Source organism: Bombina bombina, chromosome 3, assembly GCF_027579735.1.
Source record: "Bombina bombina isolate aBomBom1 chromosome 3, aBomBom1.pri, whole genome shotgun sequence".
NCBI classification, from domain to species: Eukaryota; Metazoa; Chordata; class Amphibia; order Anura; family Bombinatoridae; genus Bombina; species Bombina bombina.
This window is the reverse complement of record NC_069501.1, coordinates 803,025,296-803,045,983: the sequence shown is the minus strand read 5'-3', so window position 1 is coordinate 803,045,983 and position 20,688 is coordinate 803,025,296. Positions and strand designations below refer to the sequence as shown.

Below are 20,688 nucleotides of genomic sequence, written 5' to 3'. Positions count from 1 at the left end.
GGCCTCGCAGGATCTGGTATGCAGACCTAGTGAAGATGACATCTCTTCCACCTTGGAGGTTTCCTCTGAGGAAGGACCTTCTAACTCGGGGTCCTTTCCTTCATCCAAATATTGTTTCTCTGAAGCTGACTGCTTGGAGATTGAACGCTTAGTTCTGTCTGTGTGTTTTTTTGGTCATTGAGACCATGATTCAGGCTCGCAAGCCTGTTACTAGAAAGATTTGCCATAAGGTATGGCGTAGATACCTTTGTTGGTGTGAATCCAAGGGCTACTCTTGCAGTAGGGTAAGGATTCTTAGGATTTTATCCTTTCTCCAGGAAGTTCTGGAGAAGGGTTTATCAGTCAGTTTTCTGAAGGGTCAGATTTCTGCATTATCTATTTTGTTACACAAGCGCCTGGCAGATGTGCAATCTTTTTGTCAGGCCCTGGTCAGAATCCGGCCTGTGTTTAAGTCTGTTACTTCTCCTTGGAGCCTTATCCTTGTTCTTAAAGTTTTGCAGCAGGCTCTGTTTGAGCCAATGCATTCCATAGATATTAAGTTGTTATCTTGGAAGGTTTTGCTTCTTATGGCTATCTCTTCTGCTCAGAGTTTTTGAACTCTCGGCTTTGCATTGTGATTCGCCTTATCTTATCTTTCATGATGATAAGGCAGTTCTTTGTACTACATTACTTTTTCTTCCGAAAGTGGTTTCAGATAGAAATATTAATCAAGAAATTGTTGTCCCTTCTCTATGTCCTAATCCTTCTTCTCCTAAGGAAGTTTGTTGCACAACTTAGATGTTGTGCATGCTTTAAAATTTAAAATCTACTGGTGACTAAGGATTTTCGCCAGTCTTCTGCCCTGTTTGTTTCTCTGGAAAGAGTAAAGGTCAGAAGGCTACTGCTACCTCTCTCTCTCTCTGCTTGAGAAGTATAATTCGTTTTGCTTATGAGACTGCTGGTCAGCAGCCTCCTGAGAGAATTACAGCTCATTCCACGAGGGCTGTCTCTTCTTCTTGGGCTTTCAAAAATAAAGCTTCTGTGGAACAGCTTTTCAAGGCTGCAACTTGGTCCTCTCTGCATACTTTTTCCAAATTTTGCAAATTTGTTACTTTTGCCTCGGCTGAGGCTTCTTTTGGGAGAAAGATTATTCAAGCGGTGGTGCCTTCTGTTTAGGTCTGCCTGTCTTGTTTTCTATCCCTAGTCATCTGTGTTCTCTAGCTTGGGTATTGATTCCCAACAGTAATTGATGACGTTGTGGACCATATCTTAGGAAAGAAAACAAAATGTATGCTTACCTGATAAATTTATTTATTTACGGATATGGGTCCACTACCACACCTCTTTTTTTGTTTTTTTTGTTAAGACAGTTATTTTTGTCTAAGCCTCAGGCACCTCTACACCTTTGTGTTCTTCCTTTTTCCATTTTCCTTCGGTCGAATGACTGGGGTTTGTGGTAAGGGGAGTGATACTTAACAGCTTTGCTGTTGTGCTCTTTGCCACCTCCTGCTGGCCAGGAGTGATATTTCCAACAGTAATTGATGACGTTGTGGACTCGCCATATCCGGAAAGAAAGAAATTTATCAGGTAAGCATAAATTTTGTTTTTCCTTTTTCTTACTGCAGGATTTTTTTCCTCCCTTTGCAGCTTTATATTAACATAAGCATTTACAGTTTAGGCACCCCTGACAATTTCCATGATTTTCAATTATAAATAATTGGGTGTTTGATAGATCAAAATGAAATTGCTGATCCAAATAACTGAAGGACACAGTAATATTTCAATAGGGAAATGAGGTTTATTGGATTAACAGAAAATGTGCAATATGCATCTAAACGAAATTAGACAGGGCATAAATTTGGGCACCCCAACAGAAATATTGCATCAATATTTAGTAGAGCCTCCTTTAGCAGCAATAACAGCCTCTAGACGCTTCCTATAGCCTGTAATGAGTTTCTGGATGAAGGTATTTTGGACCATTCCTCCTTGCAAAACATCTCCAGTTCAGTTAGGTTTGATGGTTGCCGAGTATCGACAGCCCGCTTCAAATCACCCAACAGATTTTCAATGATATTTAGGTCTGGCGACTGGGATGGCCATTCCAGAACATTGTACTTGTTCCTCTGCATAAATGTCAGAGTAGATTTTGAGCAGTGTTTTGGGTTGTTGTCTTGTTGAAATATCCAGCCCTGGCATAACTTCAACTTTGTGACTGATTCCTCAACATTATTCTCAAGTATCTGCTGATATTGAGTGGAATCCATGCGACTCTCAACTTTAACAAGATTCCCAGTACTGGCACTGGCCCCACAGCATGATGGAACATCTACAAATTTTACTGTGGGTAGCAAGTGTTTGTCTTGGAACACTGTGTTCTTTTGCCGCCATGCTTAAAGCCCCTTGTTAGGACCAAATAACTCAATTTTTGTTTAATCAGTCCACAGCACCTTCTTCCAAAATTAAGATGGCTTGCCCAAATGTGCGTTTGCATACCTCAAGCGACTCTGTTTGTGGCGTGTGTGCAGAAAAGGCTTCTTCCGCATCACTCTCCCATACAGCTTCTCCTTGTTCAAAGTGCGCTGAATTGTTGTTGAACGATGCACAGTGACACCATCTGCAGCAAGATGATGTTGTAAGTCTTTGGAGGTGGTCTGTGGGCTGTTTTTGACCGTTCTCACCATCCTTTGCCTCTCCGATATTTTACTTGGCCTGCCACTTCTGGCCTTAACAAGAACTGAGCCTGTGGTCTTCCATTTCCTCACTATGTTCCTCACAGTGAACACTGACAGCTTAAATCGCTTTTTGTACCCTTCCCCTTAACCATAATGTTGAACAATCTTTGTTTTCATCTCATTTGAGAGTTGTTTTGAGGCCCCCATGTTGCCACTCTTCAGAAGAGAGTCAAAGAGATCAACAACTTGCAATTAGCCATCTTAAATACCTTTACTCATGATTGAATGCACCAAGGCATAATGGGCTCACCAAACCAATTGTGTGTTCCAATTATTCAGTGCTAAGTAGTTACAGGTATTCAAATCAACAAAATGACAAGGGTGCCCAAATTTATGCACTAATTTATGTCTTATTTCGTTTGTTTGCATAGTGCACATTTTCTGTTAATCCAATAAACCTCATTTCACTACTGAAATATTACTGTGTCCTTCAGTTATTTGATAGATCAAAACACCCAATTATTTATAAATGTTAATCATGGAAATTGTCAGGGGTGCCTAAACTTTTGCATACAACTGTAAGTCCTTGAGGGCTGCAAACATTTTAGAATTTAAAACTCCCATTGCTTAAGCTCTGGCATTTTAGTCCAATTCAGTTAATTTACATTATTTCTCATCATGCAGAGTAATCCATAAAGCCTAGACTTGATTAATTTAAAGAATATTCACAGATAAGGACAATGGTTCCCCACATTTTGTTCCTCTGATTAATGGTGTGCATTCATACTTCATGCAACACTGCAAGTACTCATTAATGTGATATTAGTACAATTATGATATAGTTTGATATCATGTAAAAATTAAAATACTATGAATAATATTGAGCCAGTACTACTGGCATTTCTTCACTCTCTGCCCCAATTCCATATAATGTAGTTAAAGGGACAGTACACTGTAATACATGTTTTCTCTTTAAAGGGACACTGAACCCAATTTTTTTTTTCTTTTGTGATTCAGGTAGAGCATGCAATTTTAAGCAACTTTCTAATTTACTCCTATTAGCAAATGTTCTTCATTCTCTTGGAATCTTTATTTGAAAAGCAAGAATGTAAGTTTAAATGCCAGCCCATTTTGGTGAACAACCTGGGTTGTTCTTGCTGATTGGTGGATAAATTCATCCACCAATAAACAAGTGCTGTCCAAGCTTCTGGACTTTCTTTTTCAAATAAAGATAGCAAGAGAACAAAGAAAAATTGATAATAGGAGTAAATTAGAAAGTTGTTTAAAATTGCATGCTCTATCTGAATCACAAAAGAAAAAATTTTGGTGTCCCTTTAATGTTTTTCAAATTCCTTGTTATGCCAGCTGCATAGTTTAAGATATAATGTTCCAAGTGGGTGACTGTGACAGAGGTAATAAAATGTTAATTATACATTGTTTTCTCCAAGTACTGGCCTTTGAGTAAACAGTAATTAGATAACAAGGATTTTGTGTAAATAGACATAACATAATGAGATATTCTCTCTATACAATATCGCCCCAATGTATTGAGTTGGGGTTTCAGTTAGCAGAGTTATTTTTCATATAGCAGAGTATATTTCATATACAAAAATATACCTAAAAGGAACAATTTCCCATATTTTATCTAAACCTTCTTGTTTACATGCTTTTTTGTAATGTTCAGTATGGCTGGGGATACAATAGGTAAAATAAAATCTATTTCATTTTATAAAATAAAGGTGAAGGAGCTATTTTAAAACTATTTAATATACCCCAGTAGGTAAAATGGATAACTGGGAATAAATTAAAAAGGAGAAAAATGATATTACACTGTACCTGTCTGTAAAAACAAAAGGTCAATAATCACTGGATTAGGATTTAATTATTTAATTTTTTTTTAATGTTCTTTTTATATTTAACATGGCAGACAAAATTAAAGGAATATTAAACAGTGTTTCTTTTGTAAAAAGATTTATGTTAACTAAAAGTAAACCTAAAAAGAAAAAATTGTGTTTAAAATAACTACTTAACTACTTGTTTTCTTGCTAAATGAGCACTAATACATTTTCAATGTAGCCACAGCCTGAGGCTAAATAAGACATCTATCATTACAGAATGTAGGTTACATGGACGCATGATTTTTGCAACAAATGCCCTATACTGAACATGGGCAATACACAAATTGCAGCTTCCAGATAGGTGTCTCCTAGCAACACCACAAAAGAAAAACTGCAAATTTGCCTTCCTTGTAGGGCTGTGATAGGAAGTAACAGACCCTGCACAAATGGTTAAAAATGTAGTGATGAATAATAAATATTGCAATGGTTTCTATTAAGTATAACTTTCTTTTTTTTTTTAAATACAACAATGAAAGACTGTTTTATATCCATTTAAACACAAAACAGATTTGATTTTCTTAAATGGACATGAAACCCAACATTTTTCTTTCATGATTCAGATACAGCATGTGATTTTAAACAACTTTCCAAGTTACTTCTTTGGCCTAATTTGCTTGATTCTCATGGTATCCTTTGTTGAAGAAGCAAAAAATTGGCTTCATGTTCCTTTTAATGCTTTCCACTAAAGAACTAACTGACTTCTCTGTCAGTGCTACAAGGTCCGTCACAGGATTCTGGAAAGGCAAATTGTTCCTTAAAGGGACAGTCAACACCAGAAATGTTGTTTTAAAAGATAGATAATCCCTTAATTAACAATTCCCCAGTTTTGCATAACCAACACAGTTATTATACATGTTTTACCTCTGTAATTACCTTGTATCTAAGCCTCGGCAGACTGCCCCCTTATTTTAGTTCTTTTGACCGACTTGCATTTTAGCCAATCAGAGCTGTCTCCATGGTAAATTAACGAGCATGAGCTCAATGTTATCTATATGAAACACATGAACTAATGCCATCTAGTGGTGAAAAACTATCAAAATGCATTTAGATTAGAGGCGGCCTTCAAGGTCTAAGAAATTAGCATATGAACCTCCTAGGTTTAGCTTTCAACTAAGAATACCAAGAGAACAAAGAAAAATTGGTTATAAAAGTAAATTGGAAAGTTGTTTAAAATTGCATGCCCTATTTGAAACATGAAAGTTTTTTTTTTTTTTTACTTGACTCTCCCTTTAAAGGGACATGGAACCCACATTTTTCTTTCATGATTCAGATAGATAATACCATTTTAAACACATTTTCAATTTACTTCTACCATCTAATTTGTTTCATTCTCTTAGTATCCTTTGTTGAAAAAGCAACAATGAACTACTAGATGCTAGCTGAACACATCTGGTGTGCCAATAACATGAGACAATACCAATCAGCAGTTCTTCAGTGTACTTGGGTATTATTTTCAACAAAGGATACCAAGAGAACAAAACAAATTAGGTAATAGAAGTAAATTGTAAAGTTGTTTAAAATCATATTGTATCTGAATAATAAAATAAAAAAATGTGGGTTTCATATCCCTTTAAGAGCTGAAGCATACCATATATTTCTGCAAAGGAGAGACACTGTATAGAACTTAATAACATTGTTTTGAAAGTATAAAGTAGTATTATTACAGCTTGTAAGTCATATTACAAATACATAGTAAAATAAAAATCTTAACGGCTAGATTTAGAGTTTTGTCGGTAACGACCCGCGTAGCTAACGCTGGCTTTTTTCTGGCCGCATCTTTTAAATAACTCTGGTATTGAGAGTCCACAGAATGGCTGCGTTAGGCTCCAAAAAAGGAGCGTAGAGCATATTTAACGCAACTTCAACTCTCGATACCAGAGTTGATTACGGACGCGGCCAGCTTCAAAAACGTGCTCGTGCACGATTCCCCCATAGGAAAAAATGGGGCTGTTTGAGCTGAAAAAAAACCTAACACCTGCAAAAAAGCCGCGTTCAGCTCCTAACGCAGCCCCATTGTTTGCTATGGGGAAACACTTCCTACGTCTGCACCTAACACTCTAACATGTACTCCGAGTCTAAAGACCCCTAACCTTACACTTATTAACCCCTATTCTGCCGCCCCCCGCTATCGCTGACCTTTGCATATTATTATTAACCCCTAATCTGCCGCTCCGTAAACCGTCGCTACTTACATTATCCCTATGTACCCCTAATCTGCTGTCCCTAACACCGCCGACCCCTATATTATATTTATTAACCCCTAATCTGCCCCCCACAACGTCACCTCCACCTGCCTACACTTATTAACCCCTAATCTGCCGACCGCACCGCTATTATAATAAAGTTATTAACCCCTAATCCGCCTCACTAACCCTATAATAAATAGTATTAACCCCTAATCTTCCCTCCCTAACATCGCCGACACCTAACTTCAAACATTAACCCCTAATCTGCCGACTGGAGCTCACCGCTATTCTAATAAATGTATTAACCCCTAAAGCTAAGTCTAACCCTAACCCTAACACCCCCCTAAATTAAATATAATTTAAATCTAACGAAATTAATTAACTCTTATTAAATAAATTATTCCTATTTAAAGCTAAATACTTACCTGTAAAATAAATCCTAATATAGCTACAATATAAATTATAATTATATTATAGCTATTTTAGGATTTATATTTATTTTACAGGTAACTTTGTATTTATTTTAACCAGGTACAATAGCTATTAAATAGTTAAGAACTATTTAATAGCTAAAATAGTTAAAATAATTACAAAATTACCTGTAAAATAAATCCTAACCTAAGTTACAATTAAACCTAACACTACACTATCAATAAATTAATTAAATAAAATACCTACAATTACCTACAATTAAACCTAACACTGCACTATCAATAAATTAATTAAATACAATATCTACAAATAAATACAATGAAATAAACTACCTAAAGTACAAAAAATAAAAAAGAACTAAGTTACAAAAAATAAAAAAATATTTACAAACATCAGAAAAATATTACAACAATTTTAAACTAATTACACCTACTCTAAGCCCCCTAATAAAATAACAAAGACCCCCAAAATAAAAAAATGCCCTACCCTATTCTAAATTACTAAAGTTCAAAGCTCTTTTACCTTACCTGTTCCGATCAGCCAATAGAATGCGAGCTCAATCTGATTGGCTGATCGGATCAGCCAATCGGATTGAACTTGATTCTGATTGGCTGATTCCATCAGCCAATCAGAATTTTCCTACCTTAATTCCGATTGGCTGATAGAATCCTATCAGCCAATCAGAATTTGAGGGACGCCATCTTGGATGACGTCCCTTAAAGGAACCGTCATTCGTCGGGAAGTCGTCGGAAGAAGAAGATGGGTCCGCGGTGGAGGTCTTCAAGATGGAGCCGGTCCTCATCGGATGAAGATAGAAGATGCCGCTTGGAAGAAGATGGTTGCCGGTCCGGATCTACTCTTCTTCCCGGATAGGATGAAGACTTTGGAGCCTCTTCTGGACTTCTTCAGCCGTCGGATGATGGATGTCTAGCCCCCGCTTGGGCTTAGATGAAGATTTCACAGCCTGGAACGATCGGTGATACCTGGCATGGTGAAGACAAAGTAGGAAGATCTTCAGGGGCTTAGTGTTAGGTTTATTTAAGGGGGGTTTGGGTTAGATTAGGGGTATTGTGGGTGGTGGGTTGTAATGTTGGGGGGGGGGTATTGTATGTTTTTTTTTACAGGCAAAAGAGCTGAATTCTTTGGGGCATGCCCCGCAAAGGGCCCTGTTCAGGGCTGGTAAGGTAAAAGAGCTTTGAACTTTAGTAATTTATAATAGGGTAGGGCATTTTTTTTATTTTGGGGGTCTTTGTTATTTTATTAGGGGGCTTATAGTAGGTGTAATTAGTTTAAAATTGTTGTAATATTTTTCTGATGTTTGTAAATATTTTTTTATTTTTTATAACTTAGTTCTTTTTTATTTTTTGTACTTTAGTTAGTTTATTTCATTGTATTTATTTGTAGATTGTATTTAATTAATTTATTGATAGTGCAGTGTTAGGTTTAATTATAACTTAGGTTAGGATTTATTTTACAGGTAATTTTGTAATTATTTTAACTATTTTAGCTATTAAATAGTTCTTAACTATTTAATAGCTATTGTACCTGGTTAAAATAAATACAAAGTTACCTGTAAAATAAATATAAATCCTAAAATAGCTATAATATAATTATAATTTATATTGTAGCTATATTAGGGTTTATTTTACAGGTAAGTATTTAGCTTTAAATAGGAATAATTTATTTAATAAGAGTTAATTTATTTCGTTAGATTTAAATTATATTTAACTTAGGGGGGTGTTAGTGTTAGGTTTAGACTTAGCTTTAGGGGTTAATCCATTTATTAGAATAGCGACGAGATTCGGTCGGCAGATTAGGGATTAATAATTGAAGTTAGGTGTCGGTGATGTTAGGGAGGGCAGATTAGGGGTTAATACTATTTATTATAGGGTTATTGAGGCGGGAGTGAGGCGGATTAGGGGTTAATAACTTTATTATAGTAGCGGTGAGATCCGCTCGGCAGATTAGGGGTTAATAAGTGTAGGCAGGTGGAGGCGACGTTGAGGGGGCAGATTAGGGGATAATAAATATAATATAGGGGTCGGCGGTGTTAGGGGCAGCAGATTAGGGGTACATAGCTATAATGTAGGTGGCGGCTCTTTGCGGTCAGCAGATTAGGGGTTAATTATTGTAGGTAGCTGGCGGCGACGTTGTGGGGGGCAGGTTAGGGGTTAATAAATATAATATAGGGGTCGGCGGTGTTAGGGGCAGCAGATTAGGGGTACATAAGTATAACGTAAGTGGCGGTCGGCAGATTAGGGGTTAAAAAAAATTAATCGAGTGGCGGCGATGTGGGGGGACCTCCGTTTAGGGGTACATAGGTAGTTTATGGGTGTTAGTGTACTTTAGAGCACAGTAGTTAAGAGCTTTATAAACCGGCGTTAGCCCAGAAAGCTCTTAACTACTGACTTTTTTCTGCGGCTGGAGTTTTGTCGTTCTAACGCTCACTTCAGCCACGACTCTAAATACCGGAGTTAGAAAGATCCCATTGAAAAGATAGAATACGCAATTGACGTAAGGGGATCTGCGGTATGGAAAAGTTGCGGCTGAAAAGTGAGCGTTAGACCCTTTCCTGACTGACTCCAAATACCGGCGGTAGCCTAAAACCAGCGTTAGGAGCCTCTAACGCTGGTTTTCACGGCTACCGCCAAACTCTCTAAATCTAGGCCTTAGCCAGGTAGTTTTGAAGCCTTGGCAAATGAGCAGAACATGGGTGTTTTTGTGTTTTTCTGAAGTTATCTCTAGAGTTTACACCTGCAGATTCCCCCCCCCCCAAATTTGAGCTGTTTACTGACTGCACTGATGCAATAAAATCAGTGTGAAAATCTAGAAGCAAAATGGTTTTAATACACTAAGTAAACTTCTTCTGTGTCTAGTTTGAATTTGTTAGTGCCCCATATGATCTACAGATTTCATTTGTAGAAATATAAAAGTAAAAAAATATATATCTTATTAAAAATCTTTAAAATCATAACAAATACATTTTTTTATTAAAAGATTCTGTAGAAAAAGGACAGGACCAAAACGATAATCACACACAATATTCAGGATACAGGCTTTCGCCATGAAATGTGTTAGTCCTCTTACCACAGAAATTCCATTCTTGAGTTACGTTAATCACCAAGGAGCCAACTTATTTAGACCAGCAAGATGGAAGAAATTTTTAGATAATTTTAAGATTCTACTTTTAGGAATATAATTTGCCATCATGCTTTAGAAATAAGAACAGCCAACTAAGCATTTCAAATCTGAAAGAGATGGTTATAGTCTGAACATCTCATAAACATTCTTTTTGGTACACAATGGTAGCAGTTGTTTTTTGAATTTAAAATGTGTTTATTAGGGACATGATAGCAATCTATTAATCATTAAAATGCATGTGTCATACATTTGAAAGCTTATTATTTGAATGTGATAATGTTCATATTCTAGAAGAATTGCTTTAAGAGCAGGGGGTGTACAAAGTTGGAAAACAATATTTATTTAACCCCTTAAGGACCACAGCACTTCAATTTTCTGACCGTTTGGGACCAGGGCTTTTTTTACATTTCTGCAGTGTTTGTGTTTAGCTGTAATTTTCCTCTTACTCATTTACTGTAACAACACATATTATATACCGTTTTTATCGCCAGTAAATTAATTTTCTAAAGATACCATTTTTTTTATCATAGCTTATAATTTACTTTCAAAAAAATGATAAAATATGATGAAAAAATGGAAAAAAACACACTTTTTTTCAACTTTGACCTACAAAATCTGTTACACATCTACAATCACCAAAAAACAACCATGCCAAATATTTTCTGAATTTTGTCCTGAGTTTAGAAATACCCAATGTTTACATGTTCTTTGCTTTTTTTGCAAGTTATAGGGCAATAAGTACAAGTAGCACTTTGCTATTTCCAAAGCATTCCCCCCCCCCCAAAATTAGCGATAGATACACTGGAACACTGATATCTGTCAGGTATCCCTGAATATCCCTTGACGTGTGTGTATATGTATATATATATATATATATATATATATATATATATATATATATATATATATATATATATATATATATATATATATATATATATATAGATAGAGAGCACTCTCACTTTCCAAACTTGATGCCAGGGTGCCAGCAGATAAATATACACGGTAAAGGAAGGCACTCACTGGTCTTTTTTCTTCAAAATAACTTTAATAATCGTGACGTTTCGGGGACACACTCCCCTTCCTCAGACAAGGAAGGGGAGTGTGTCCCCGAAACGTCACGATTATTAAAGTTATTTTGAAGAAAAAAGACCAGTGAGTGCCTTCCTTTACCGTGTGTATATATATATATATATATATATATATATATATATATATATATATATATATATATATATATATATATAACATCAAAGAAAAGAAATCCAGCGAACCGTCTTGAAAACATCAACTTCTTCTTTATTAAACATCAGGTACAAAAAACCACACTTCAACATAAAATAGTAAGAATAGCTTGTGCCACCAGATTAAGCCGTAGCCGGTCTTACGCGTTTCGGCTTAGAAATGCCTTAATCATAGACAACCCAAAGTATTGATCTAGGCCCATTTTGGTACATTTCATGCCACCATTTCACCGACAAATGCGATCAAATAATCAAAATCATTCACTTTTTCACAAACCTTTTCGCAAACTTTCGGTTTCTCACTGAAATTATTTACGAACAGCTTGTGCAATTATGGCACAAATGGTTGTAAATTCTTCTCTGGGATTCCCTTTGTTCAGAAATAGCAGACATATATGGCTTTGGCGTTGCTATTTGGTAATTAGAAGGCCGCTAAATGCTGCTTCGCTTCACACATGTATTATGCCCAGCAGTGAAGCGGTTAATTAATTAGGGAGCTTGTAGGGTTAATTTTAGCTTTAGTGTAGTAGACAACCCAAAGTATTGATCTAGGCCCATTTTGGTATATTTTATGCCACCATTTTACAGCAGACAGCTGCCAGTACCTAACATGGCAGCAATAGTTAGAGGGGGAGGGTTAGGAAGCTCTTTGAGGGGGGATACGGGAGGTTGGAGGGTTAGGGGGATCCTACACTGCAGAAAAATAAAGGGATAGGGGGATAGAGGAATAGGGGGATAAAGGGGTAGATGATAGAGATAGAGGGATAGGTATATTTCTTTCCTTAAACATTTTGGCCCGTGTACACAGGCTTTAAAGGGACAGTCTGCACCAGAATTTTTATTGTTTTAAAAGATAGATAATCCCTTAATTACCTATTTCCCAGTTTTGCATAACAAACACAGTTATAGAAATATACTTTAGCGCTGCGGAATCTGTTGGCACTCTACAAATAACCAATAATAACCTATGTGATTACCTTGTATCTAAACATTTGCAAACTGCCCCCTTATTTCAGTTATTTTGACAAACTTGCACTTTAGCCAATCAGTGCTGGTTACTAGGTAATTCCACGTGCTTGAGCACAGTGTTATCTATATGACACACATAAATAAACACCCTCTAGTGGTGAAAAACTGTCAAAATGCATTCACATAAGAGGCGGCCTTCAAGGTCTAATAAATTTGCATATGCACCGCCTAAGTTTAGCTTTCAGCTAAGAATACCAAGAGAACAAAGCAAAATTTGTGATAAAAGTAAATTGGAAAGTTGTTTAAAATGACATGCCCTATCTGAATCATGAAAGTTTATTTTGGACTAGACTGTCCCTTTAACACTAGTAGGGAATACAAATTAAGTAGTTCAAAGTATTATACATTAATTTATGCTTTTGTCCCCATTTAAATATAGTAATTGGGTTGATTCACTTAAATTCGTGAACATTATTGTGATTACAATAGTAATTGTTTTCCTATTCATAAGTGTTGTTGGTAAAGTTGAATTGAGAAATTGCCGCCTTATTGTATATAGGTGGTAAGGTGCTAAGGAATGTTAACTGTTGGAAAAGCTTAAAGGGATTCTGAACTAAATTTCTTTCTTTCATGATTCAGATAGAGCATGCAATTTTAAGCAACTTTCTAATTTACTCCTATTATCATTTTTTCTTTGTTCGCTTGGTATCTTTATTTGAAAAGCAGGAATGTAAGCTCATAAGCCGGCCTTATTTTAGTTAAGTACACTGGGTAGCGCTTGCTGATTGGTGGCTACTTTTAGCCACAAATCAGCAAGCACTGCTCAGGTGCTGAACCAAAGATGGTCCAGCTTGTTATCTTTATTTGAAAAAGCAAGAATGTAAGCTAACGAGAACAATGAAGAATTGATAATATGAGTAAATTAGAAAGTTGCTTAAAATTGTGTGCTCTATCTAAATCATGAAAGAAAACATTTGGGTTCAGTATCACTTTAATACCACCTTAAGTCAGCCAGTATCAATATTTGATGTCTGGATACAGCCAATAGGGTGTTTGGATTGTTTTAAAGAGAGATGTGGTTGGACTTTTATGGTAGCAACTATGAATATGGCGTGTAGCCATAAACACGTGAGGTGGGTCTTCACTAGCCTGGTGGCTGACACTATATGGCTGGATACCGCTATTCTAAAGCCTTTTAAAGGGACAGTCTAGTCCAAAATAAACTTTCATGTTTCAGATAGGGCATGTAATTTTAAACAACTTTCCAATTTTCTTTTATCACCAATTTTGCTTTGTTCTCTTGGTGGTATTAGTTGAAAGCTAAACCTAGGAGGTTCATATGACAATTTCTTAGACCTTGAAGGCTGCCTCTAATCTGAATGCATTTTGACAATTTTTCACCACCAGAGGGTGTTGGTTCATGTGTGTCATAAAATTAACATTGTGCTCACACATGTGTAGTTACCTAGGAGTCATTATTTATTGGCTAAAATGCAATTCTGATTACCTTATAGCTAAGCCTCTACAGGCAGCCCCCTTATTTCAGTTATTTTGACAAAGAGGTAAAAAGTATATTAATATAAGTGTTGGTTATGCAAAACTAGGGAATGGGTAATAAAGGGATTATCTATCTTTTAAAACAATACAAATTCTGGTGTTGAACTGGCCCTTTAATTGCATATGGAATAAAGTTTAAACTTTTAAGAGTGCTCCTTGTCTTGGGATTCTTATAATTTGGAGTAATTGCAGTGTCCCTTTTTCTTTGTCATATTTAGGTCACAAAATACTTTTGTGTTATGTCTGTTCCTGTATATGTGCTATTATTTTATTAATGCTCATTTTAAGAATATATATATATAGCTCCTTTTATGTGCAGAGTTCTGGTTTTATAGTTCAGCCATTCAGAATTAGAGATCAGGCAGTAAGTGACCATAAGCAATCAGCATAGAGAATTAACTGTAAAAGTAGTTTTAATTACGATCCATTAACTGAAATTTGAATAGTTGATTAGCTGCAAAAATATATGCTCTGCTCATTACTATATTGTTAATTAAACAGCTTTAACACTACTATTCTTTGATTACAGAGACCGAGTCTGGTAAAAGTCGTGGAGTGGATTGATTATGAAACATTAGCACTTTTGTTTGGAATGGTAATTACAAGTTTGCATCGAAAACATTTTATTTTTTCAAGTTTTTTTGTTAAATCACTTATTGTGTTTTTTTTTTTAAATGATCTGCATATTATGTATGTAGTAAACATATCAGTATACTAAGTATACCTATGTAGATACGAAAAAAAAAGTTTTATGTCTTTTTAAAATTCTCTTCAATATTTTCAGAACAGTTAAAGTGTAGAGGAATTTATCAAGGTAAATTGAGGTACTATGCTAGATTTAAAAAATCCCATACAACTTATTTTTCTTAAAGGGATGCTAAACCCACATTTTTTTCTTTCATGATTGAGCTGGAACATTCAATTTTAAGCAACTTTCTAATTTACTACTATTAATTTTTCTTCGTTCTCTTACTATCTTTATTTGAAAAAGAATGCATCTAAGCTAAGGAGCCAATTTTTGGTTCAGTAGCCTGGACAGCATTTAGTCACCAATCAGCAAGCACAACCCAGGTTATGGATCATAAATGGGTCGACTTCTAAACTTACATTCTTGCTTTCAAATAAAGAAACCAAGTCAATGAAGAAAAATTAATAATAGGAGTAAATTAGACATTTTCTTAAAATTTAATGCTCTATCTGAATCATGAAAGATAAAATTTGGGTTCAGTGTCCCTTTAAATATAGAATCAGAAAATGTAAACTACTGCTTTTTGAAAAGAGTTAAATCAGACCATTTTGCTGTTGACTGGTAACCACATATTGCTGTTTGCAGGTGAAGCCTTAAAGGGACATTCAGATAGGGAATGCAATTTTAACAAACTTAAATTCACGTTATTAATTTTACTTTATTATCTTGGTATCTTTTATTTAAAAACTAGATGTTGATTGGTGGTTGCACACATTTTGTCTTTTGCCATTTGCTCACCAGATGTGTTTAACAAACTCTTGGTATTGCATTGCTGCTCTACATCTTATTTTAACTATGTGTTTAATCCCTTTGCAGGGCTTAAACCCAGTTATATGCAAACAATAGTGCAACCCAGTTATATGCAAACAATAGTGCATTTCTCTAACATATTCAAACATTTTCTTTTTGCACTTTATGCCCCTTTAAATTAGCTTATATCCATGAACAAAAGTCGAAAGCTGCTAATGAAAAAAACTGTGCATGTTCTTAAATTAACAGAATTCTCAGCAAGCAGCCTTTCTGGTTTATCTTCCGGAAAAATACAATCTTAAAGAATTAACAATAAATATAACCCTTATATTAGCTTATCTTCTGACAAAGTTTGTATTTTTTTTTGTTTTTTTTTTGCGGAATATGTTGGTGCTTCATAAATAAAGAATAATAATAATACACACCATTTCTAATACTAATGCTATTTTATCAATCATTTATTTAACTATTAATAAACTGATCATGGAGACAAACATGATTCAGATAGAGCCACTTAAATAATTGAGTTGCAAATTAAAAGTATTTGAGCACAACAAATACCATTAAAATTAAAGGGATACTAAACCCAAATGTTTCCTTTCATGATTCAGATAGCCCATGCAATTTTAAGCAACTTTCTAATTTAGTCCTAGTCTCAATTTGTCTTCGTTCTCTTGCTATCTTTTTTGAAAAAGAAGAAATGTAAGATTGGGAGCCGGCCCATTTTTGATTCAGCACCTGGATAGGGTTTACTTATTGGTGGCTACATTTATCCACCAATCGGCAAGCGCTACCTATACATATTGTCTCTGAGTTTGGTCACATGCAGGAGCTGGTGCCTTAAAAAAATGTGCATATAGAAAGATTGTGCAAAATTTGATGATAATAGTAAATTGTGTCCCTTTTTTAACATATTTTAGGATATGAAAATTATATTCTACTAATTAACTGTACTGTCTTTAGCTACACTTAAACACACTCATGTAAAAAAAAGGAAGTAACTGCGCCTATGGTTTTCTGTTTATGATGACTTTTGCTTATTCTCATTATTAATCATAATCTTTAAAGGGACACTGAACCCAAATTTTTTCTTTTGTGATTCAGATAGAGCATGCAATTTTAAGCAACTTTCTAATTTACTCCTATTATCAAATGTTCTTCATTCTCTTGGTATCTTTATTTGAAAAGCAAGAATGTAAGTTTAGATGCCGGACCATTTTTGGTGAACAACCTGGGTGGATAAATTCATCCACCAATAAACAAGTGCTGTCCAGTGCTCTTAACTTTCTTTTTCAAATACAGATAGCAAGAGAACAAAGAAAAATTGATACTAGGAGTAAATGAGAAAGTTTCTAAAAATTGCATGCTCTATCTGAATAACAAAAGAAAAACATTTGGGTTCAGTATCCCTTTAACACATTCAATGCGCCTGTAGGCACATGACAAGCCCAATCAAATACCCTTTTCAGTGATCCCCGCACAACAGGCTGGGGATCGTTAGTGGTCTAGTGGTCAGCATTCCCAGGCTACACAAACAATCACCTAGAGGCTTAAATTCAGACGTTGATTATATGAATTATTGGTCATAATAATATTAATAAAAACAATAACAATATGATTTAACACTATTGAAGTGATATTTTATGATCTATTGTATTCTAGACCTACCATATATAGCTACCTCGTAATACGTGTGTTTTTGTTGTTATAAATAATATAGATAACTAATGTTTAGCCATGTATAGGTACATGTGTACCATTTGTAAATATCTCTATATGAGTTGAATTGCAGTGAATAGTATTGATATAAACCTTTTGATGTTGGTTAATTGTAACAGTTAAGTTAGTCTTAATGTAGCTAATCGGCTCATTGAGGGCCTTTTAAAAAGCTGTATGACACCCATATTTTCTAAGGATCTATGATTACGTTAGGGTAACACTGAAACGCGTCAGTTCCATGCTTTTTGTACTGGATATTTTACACTGAGCAATATGCTTCAATAAGCTCATTATTTTTATAATGCAGTGTTTGGAATCTTTTCTGCACATCATGGGAGTGTCGGGGATGGTTGTCATAGTGCTGCAAAAGAGCTGGACCCGGGCGGCTTTCAAACCCCTCTATCTCAGTTCCCTTACAAGCTACAAACCTCCAATGGTGGTCTTGGAGCAGTAATAAAAAGCAAATCTTTTAACAATAAAGTAAAAAACATTTGCTTAGGGATGTTGCATTAAATGCACAATAAAAACCATAGAGTAGTCCCTGAATTGTTTCTGTATAGTCAGGTGATCACTGTCTATTCAAGTGCTTTTATTTCTGTACTGCACAATGGAGCCTCGTATCTATATTATAACCTCCAAAAGCCCATATGGGCCCCTATTTCACATGTGGCTACCCTTGATGACAATTTAGTAAGGTGATCACAGTAACAGCAGTGGACACTGGACCATTTTCAGTATTTACAAAAAAAAAAAATCTTAGTTTATGCCAATGCTATCTTACACGCCATGAATTACAAAATATATAATAACAGCATATTGTAAATCTGCTAGGCCTGCTGAAATAAAAAACTATTCAATTTGTGTGTGTCATTCACTGAAATTTCTATTTATCTATTGGGTTCTTGTAAAGCGTAGCTATTCACCCGTAAGGGTCTCAAGGCGCTAAGGGTTGCAGTTCAGTCGAAGAGCCAGGTTTTGAGGTCCTTTCTGAACTTTGTTAGTGTGGTAGCTTGTCTGAGGTGCAGCGGAAGGGTGTTCCAAGTTGGCTGCCAGGAGAGAGAAGGATCTGCCTCGCGCTGTGGTTTTCCTGATGCGGGGGATGACTGCGAGGGCTTGGTCGGCCGATCAAAGTTGTCTGGCAGGGGTGTCGAAGGTAACCAGGTGGTTGATGTATTCGGGACCAATGTTGTGGAGGGCCTTGAATGCGTGGGTGAGAAGCTTGAAGATTATTATTTTGTTTATGGGGAGCCAATGCAGGTCCCGGAGGTGATTAGTGATGTGGCATTGGCAAGGGATGTCGAGAATAAGTCTGGCCGAGGTGTTCTGAATGAGCAGGAGTTTCTTTTGGCGCTTGAGTGGAGCCGGCATAGAGTGCATTGCCATAGTCAAGTCAGGTGCTGATGAGGGTGTGGGTGACAGTCTTCCTTGTCTCGGTTGGGATCCACTTGAAGATCTTTCCCAACAGGTGGAGTATGTGGAAGCATGCAGAGGAGATGGTGTTGATTTGTCGGTCCATTTAGAGCGTTGAGTCCAGGATGACTCCTAGATTTTGTGCATGATCGGTGGGGGTTGGAGGGTGTCCGAGGGCTGTGGGCCACCAGGAGTTATTCCAGGTGGATGTAGTGAGACAGAGGAGGACGACTTTGGTCTTGTCTGAGTTCAGCTTGAGGCAGTTGATGCTCATCCATGTAGCGACTGCTGTCAGCCTTTTATGGACGTTTCTCTTGGCAGTGGTGGGGTCACTGGTGAGTGAGATGATTAGTTGGGTGTTGTCAGCGTAGGAGACTATGTTGAGGTTGTGTCAATGGGTGATAGCTGGGAGAGGGGCCATGTAGACATTGAATAGGGTGGGGCTCAGCAAAGAGCCTTGAGTTACACCACAGCTGATCTCTGTGGGCTTTGAGGTGAAGGATGGGAGTCTAACTTCCTGGGTTCTGCCAGTGAGGGAGGAGGTGATCCATTCCAGGGCTTTGTCGTGTATGCTGGCTTCATGTAGGAGGGTGCAGACAGTGAGGTGGGAGACAGTGTCGAATGCTGCTGAGAGGTCTAGAAGGATGAGGGCAGGGGGGCTCTCCTCAGTCAAGTAGGGCAAGGATGTCATCTGTGGTGGCGAGGAGGGCGGTCTTGGTGCTGTGGTTGCTCCTAAAACAGGATTGGAAGAGGTCCAGGGTGTGGTTGGCCTCAATGTGGTCAACAAGTTGCGTGTTGATGGACTTCTCAATGACTTTAGCCGCAAAGGGGACCAAAGAGTTGGGACCTCAAGACTTGTTAGCAAACGAGTTGCAGTAAGAATAATCCACAATATCTAAATACTCTAATCTCATATACTGAGAACAAAGTTGTTTGCTGGGACTCTTATATAAGCAGACACTGGGGCTGAGTTACTGGTAAACTAGCACAGATATCTGGAGCCTGTGTTTGCATTCATATATCTCTGTATTATACATATGACAAGGACTCTAGCACGGCCGGCTGAATAAGATTCCTGTCGAAATTTCATAAATACCATCTAAGTATCCTGTGTGCAATTTGCACTTAAAGGGACACTGTAGGCAAAAAAATTATTTTGTGATTCAGAGAGAGCATGCAATTTTAAGCAACTTTCTAATTTACTCCTATTATCAAATTTTCTTCATTTTCTTGGTATGTTTATTTGAAAAGCAAGAATGTAAGTTTAGATGCCGGCCCATTTTAGGTGAACAACCTGGGTTGTCCTTGCTGATTGGACAGCACCTTTAAACAAGTGCTGTCCATGGTTCTGAACCCACAATTTGCTGGCTCCTTAGCTGAGATGCCTTCTTTTCAAATAAAGATTGCAAGAGAATTAAGAAAAATTGATAATAGAAGTAAATTAGAAAGTTGCTTACAATTACATGCTCTATCTGAATCATGAAAGAAAAAATTTGGGTTCAGTGTCCCTTTAAGAGCGGATACATATTTTCACTACAGTAAGAGCGTACAGATTAATCAGCTGAAAAACTTTTGGTTTTGAAAAAAAATAAAACCGATACCAGCCAATAAGATTGGAGCATTCTGACAGCTTCTGCACATGTGACCGCAACGGCTGTGTACCTGAACCTCTACGGAAGCAGAGCAGTCTAAGTTGTTTCCTGTACCGGAATATAACTTCGAAGGAATAAGGTAACAAGCACTCACCTATCAGGGACTGCTAACAGTACAATTTATCTGCCTTGGAAGCATATTGTTTTTAACTGTTTGGATCGTGGTAAATCAGCATTTTTTTAACTGGATGTTCCTGGTTGACAATCCTCCTTGTGGTGGCAATATTTAGGGCTACTGATTTTATCTGTTTACATATCGGAGACGTCCGATTTTTATGTTTGAAGCTCAGGATTATTTATTATAGTTTTATTCGTAATTTTGTGTGATTAA

The 20,688-nt window shown here is 36.5% G+C and overlaps 1 protein-coding gene across 3 annotated transcripts in view; it reads left to right on the top strand.

Annotated features, from left to right (window-relative positions):
- Window positions 1–20,688, top strand: part of OCA2 (OCA2 melanosomal transmembrane protein) — a 739,048-nt gene that overhangs the window by 376,352 nt on the left and 342,008 nt on the right. For all 3 annotated transcript variants that reach the window (XM_053707724.1, XM_053707725.1, XM_053707723.1), the window contains exon 11: window positions 14,608–14,673. In XM_053707724.1, coding sequence (XP_053563699.1) covers window positions 14,608–14,673 — 66 coding nt within the window. The remainder of the gene's footprint in view (window positions 1–14,607; window positions 14,674–20,688) is intronic.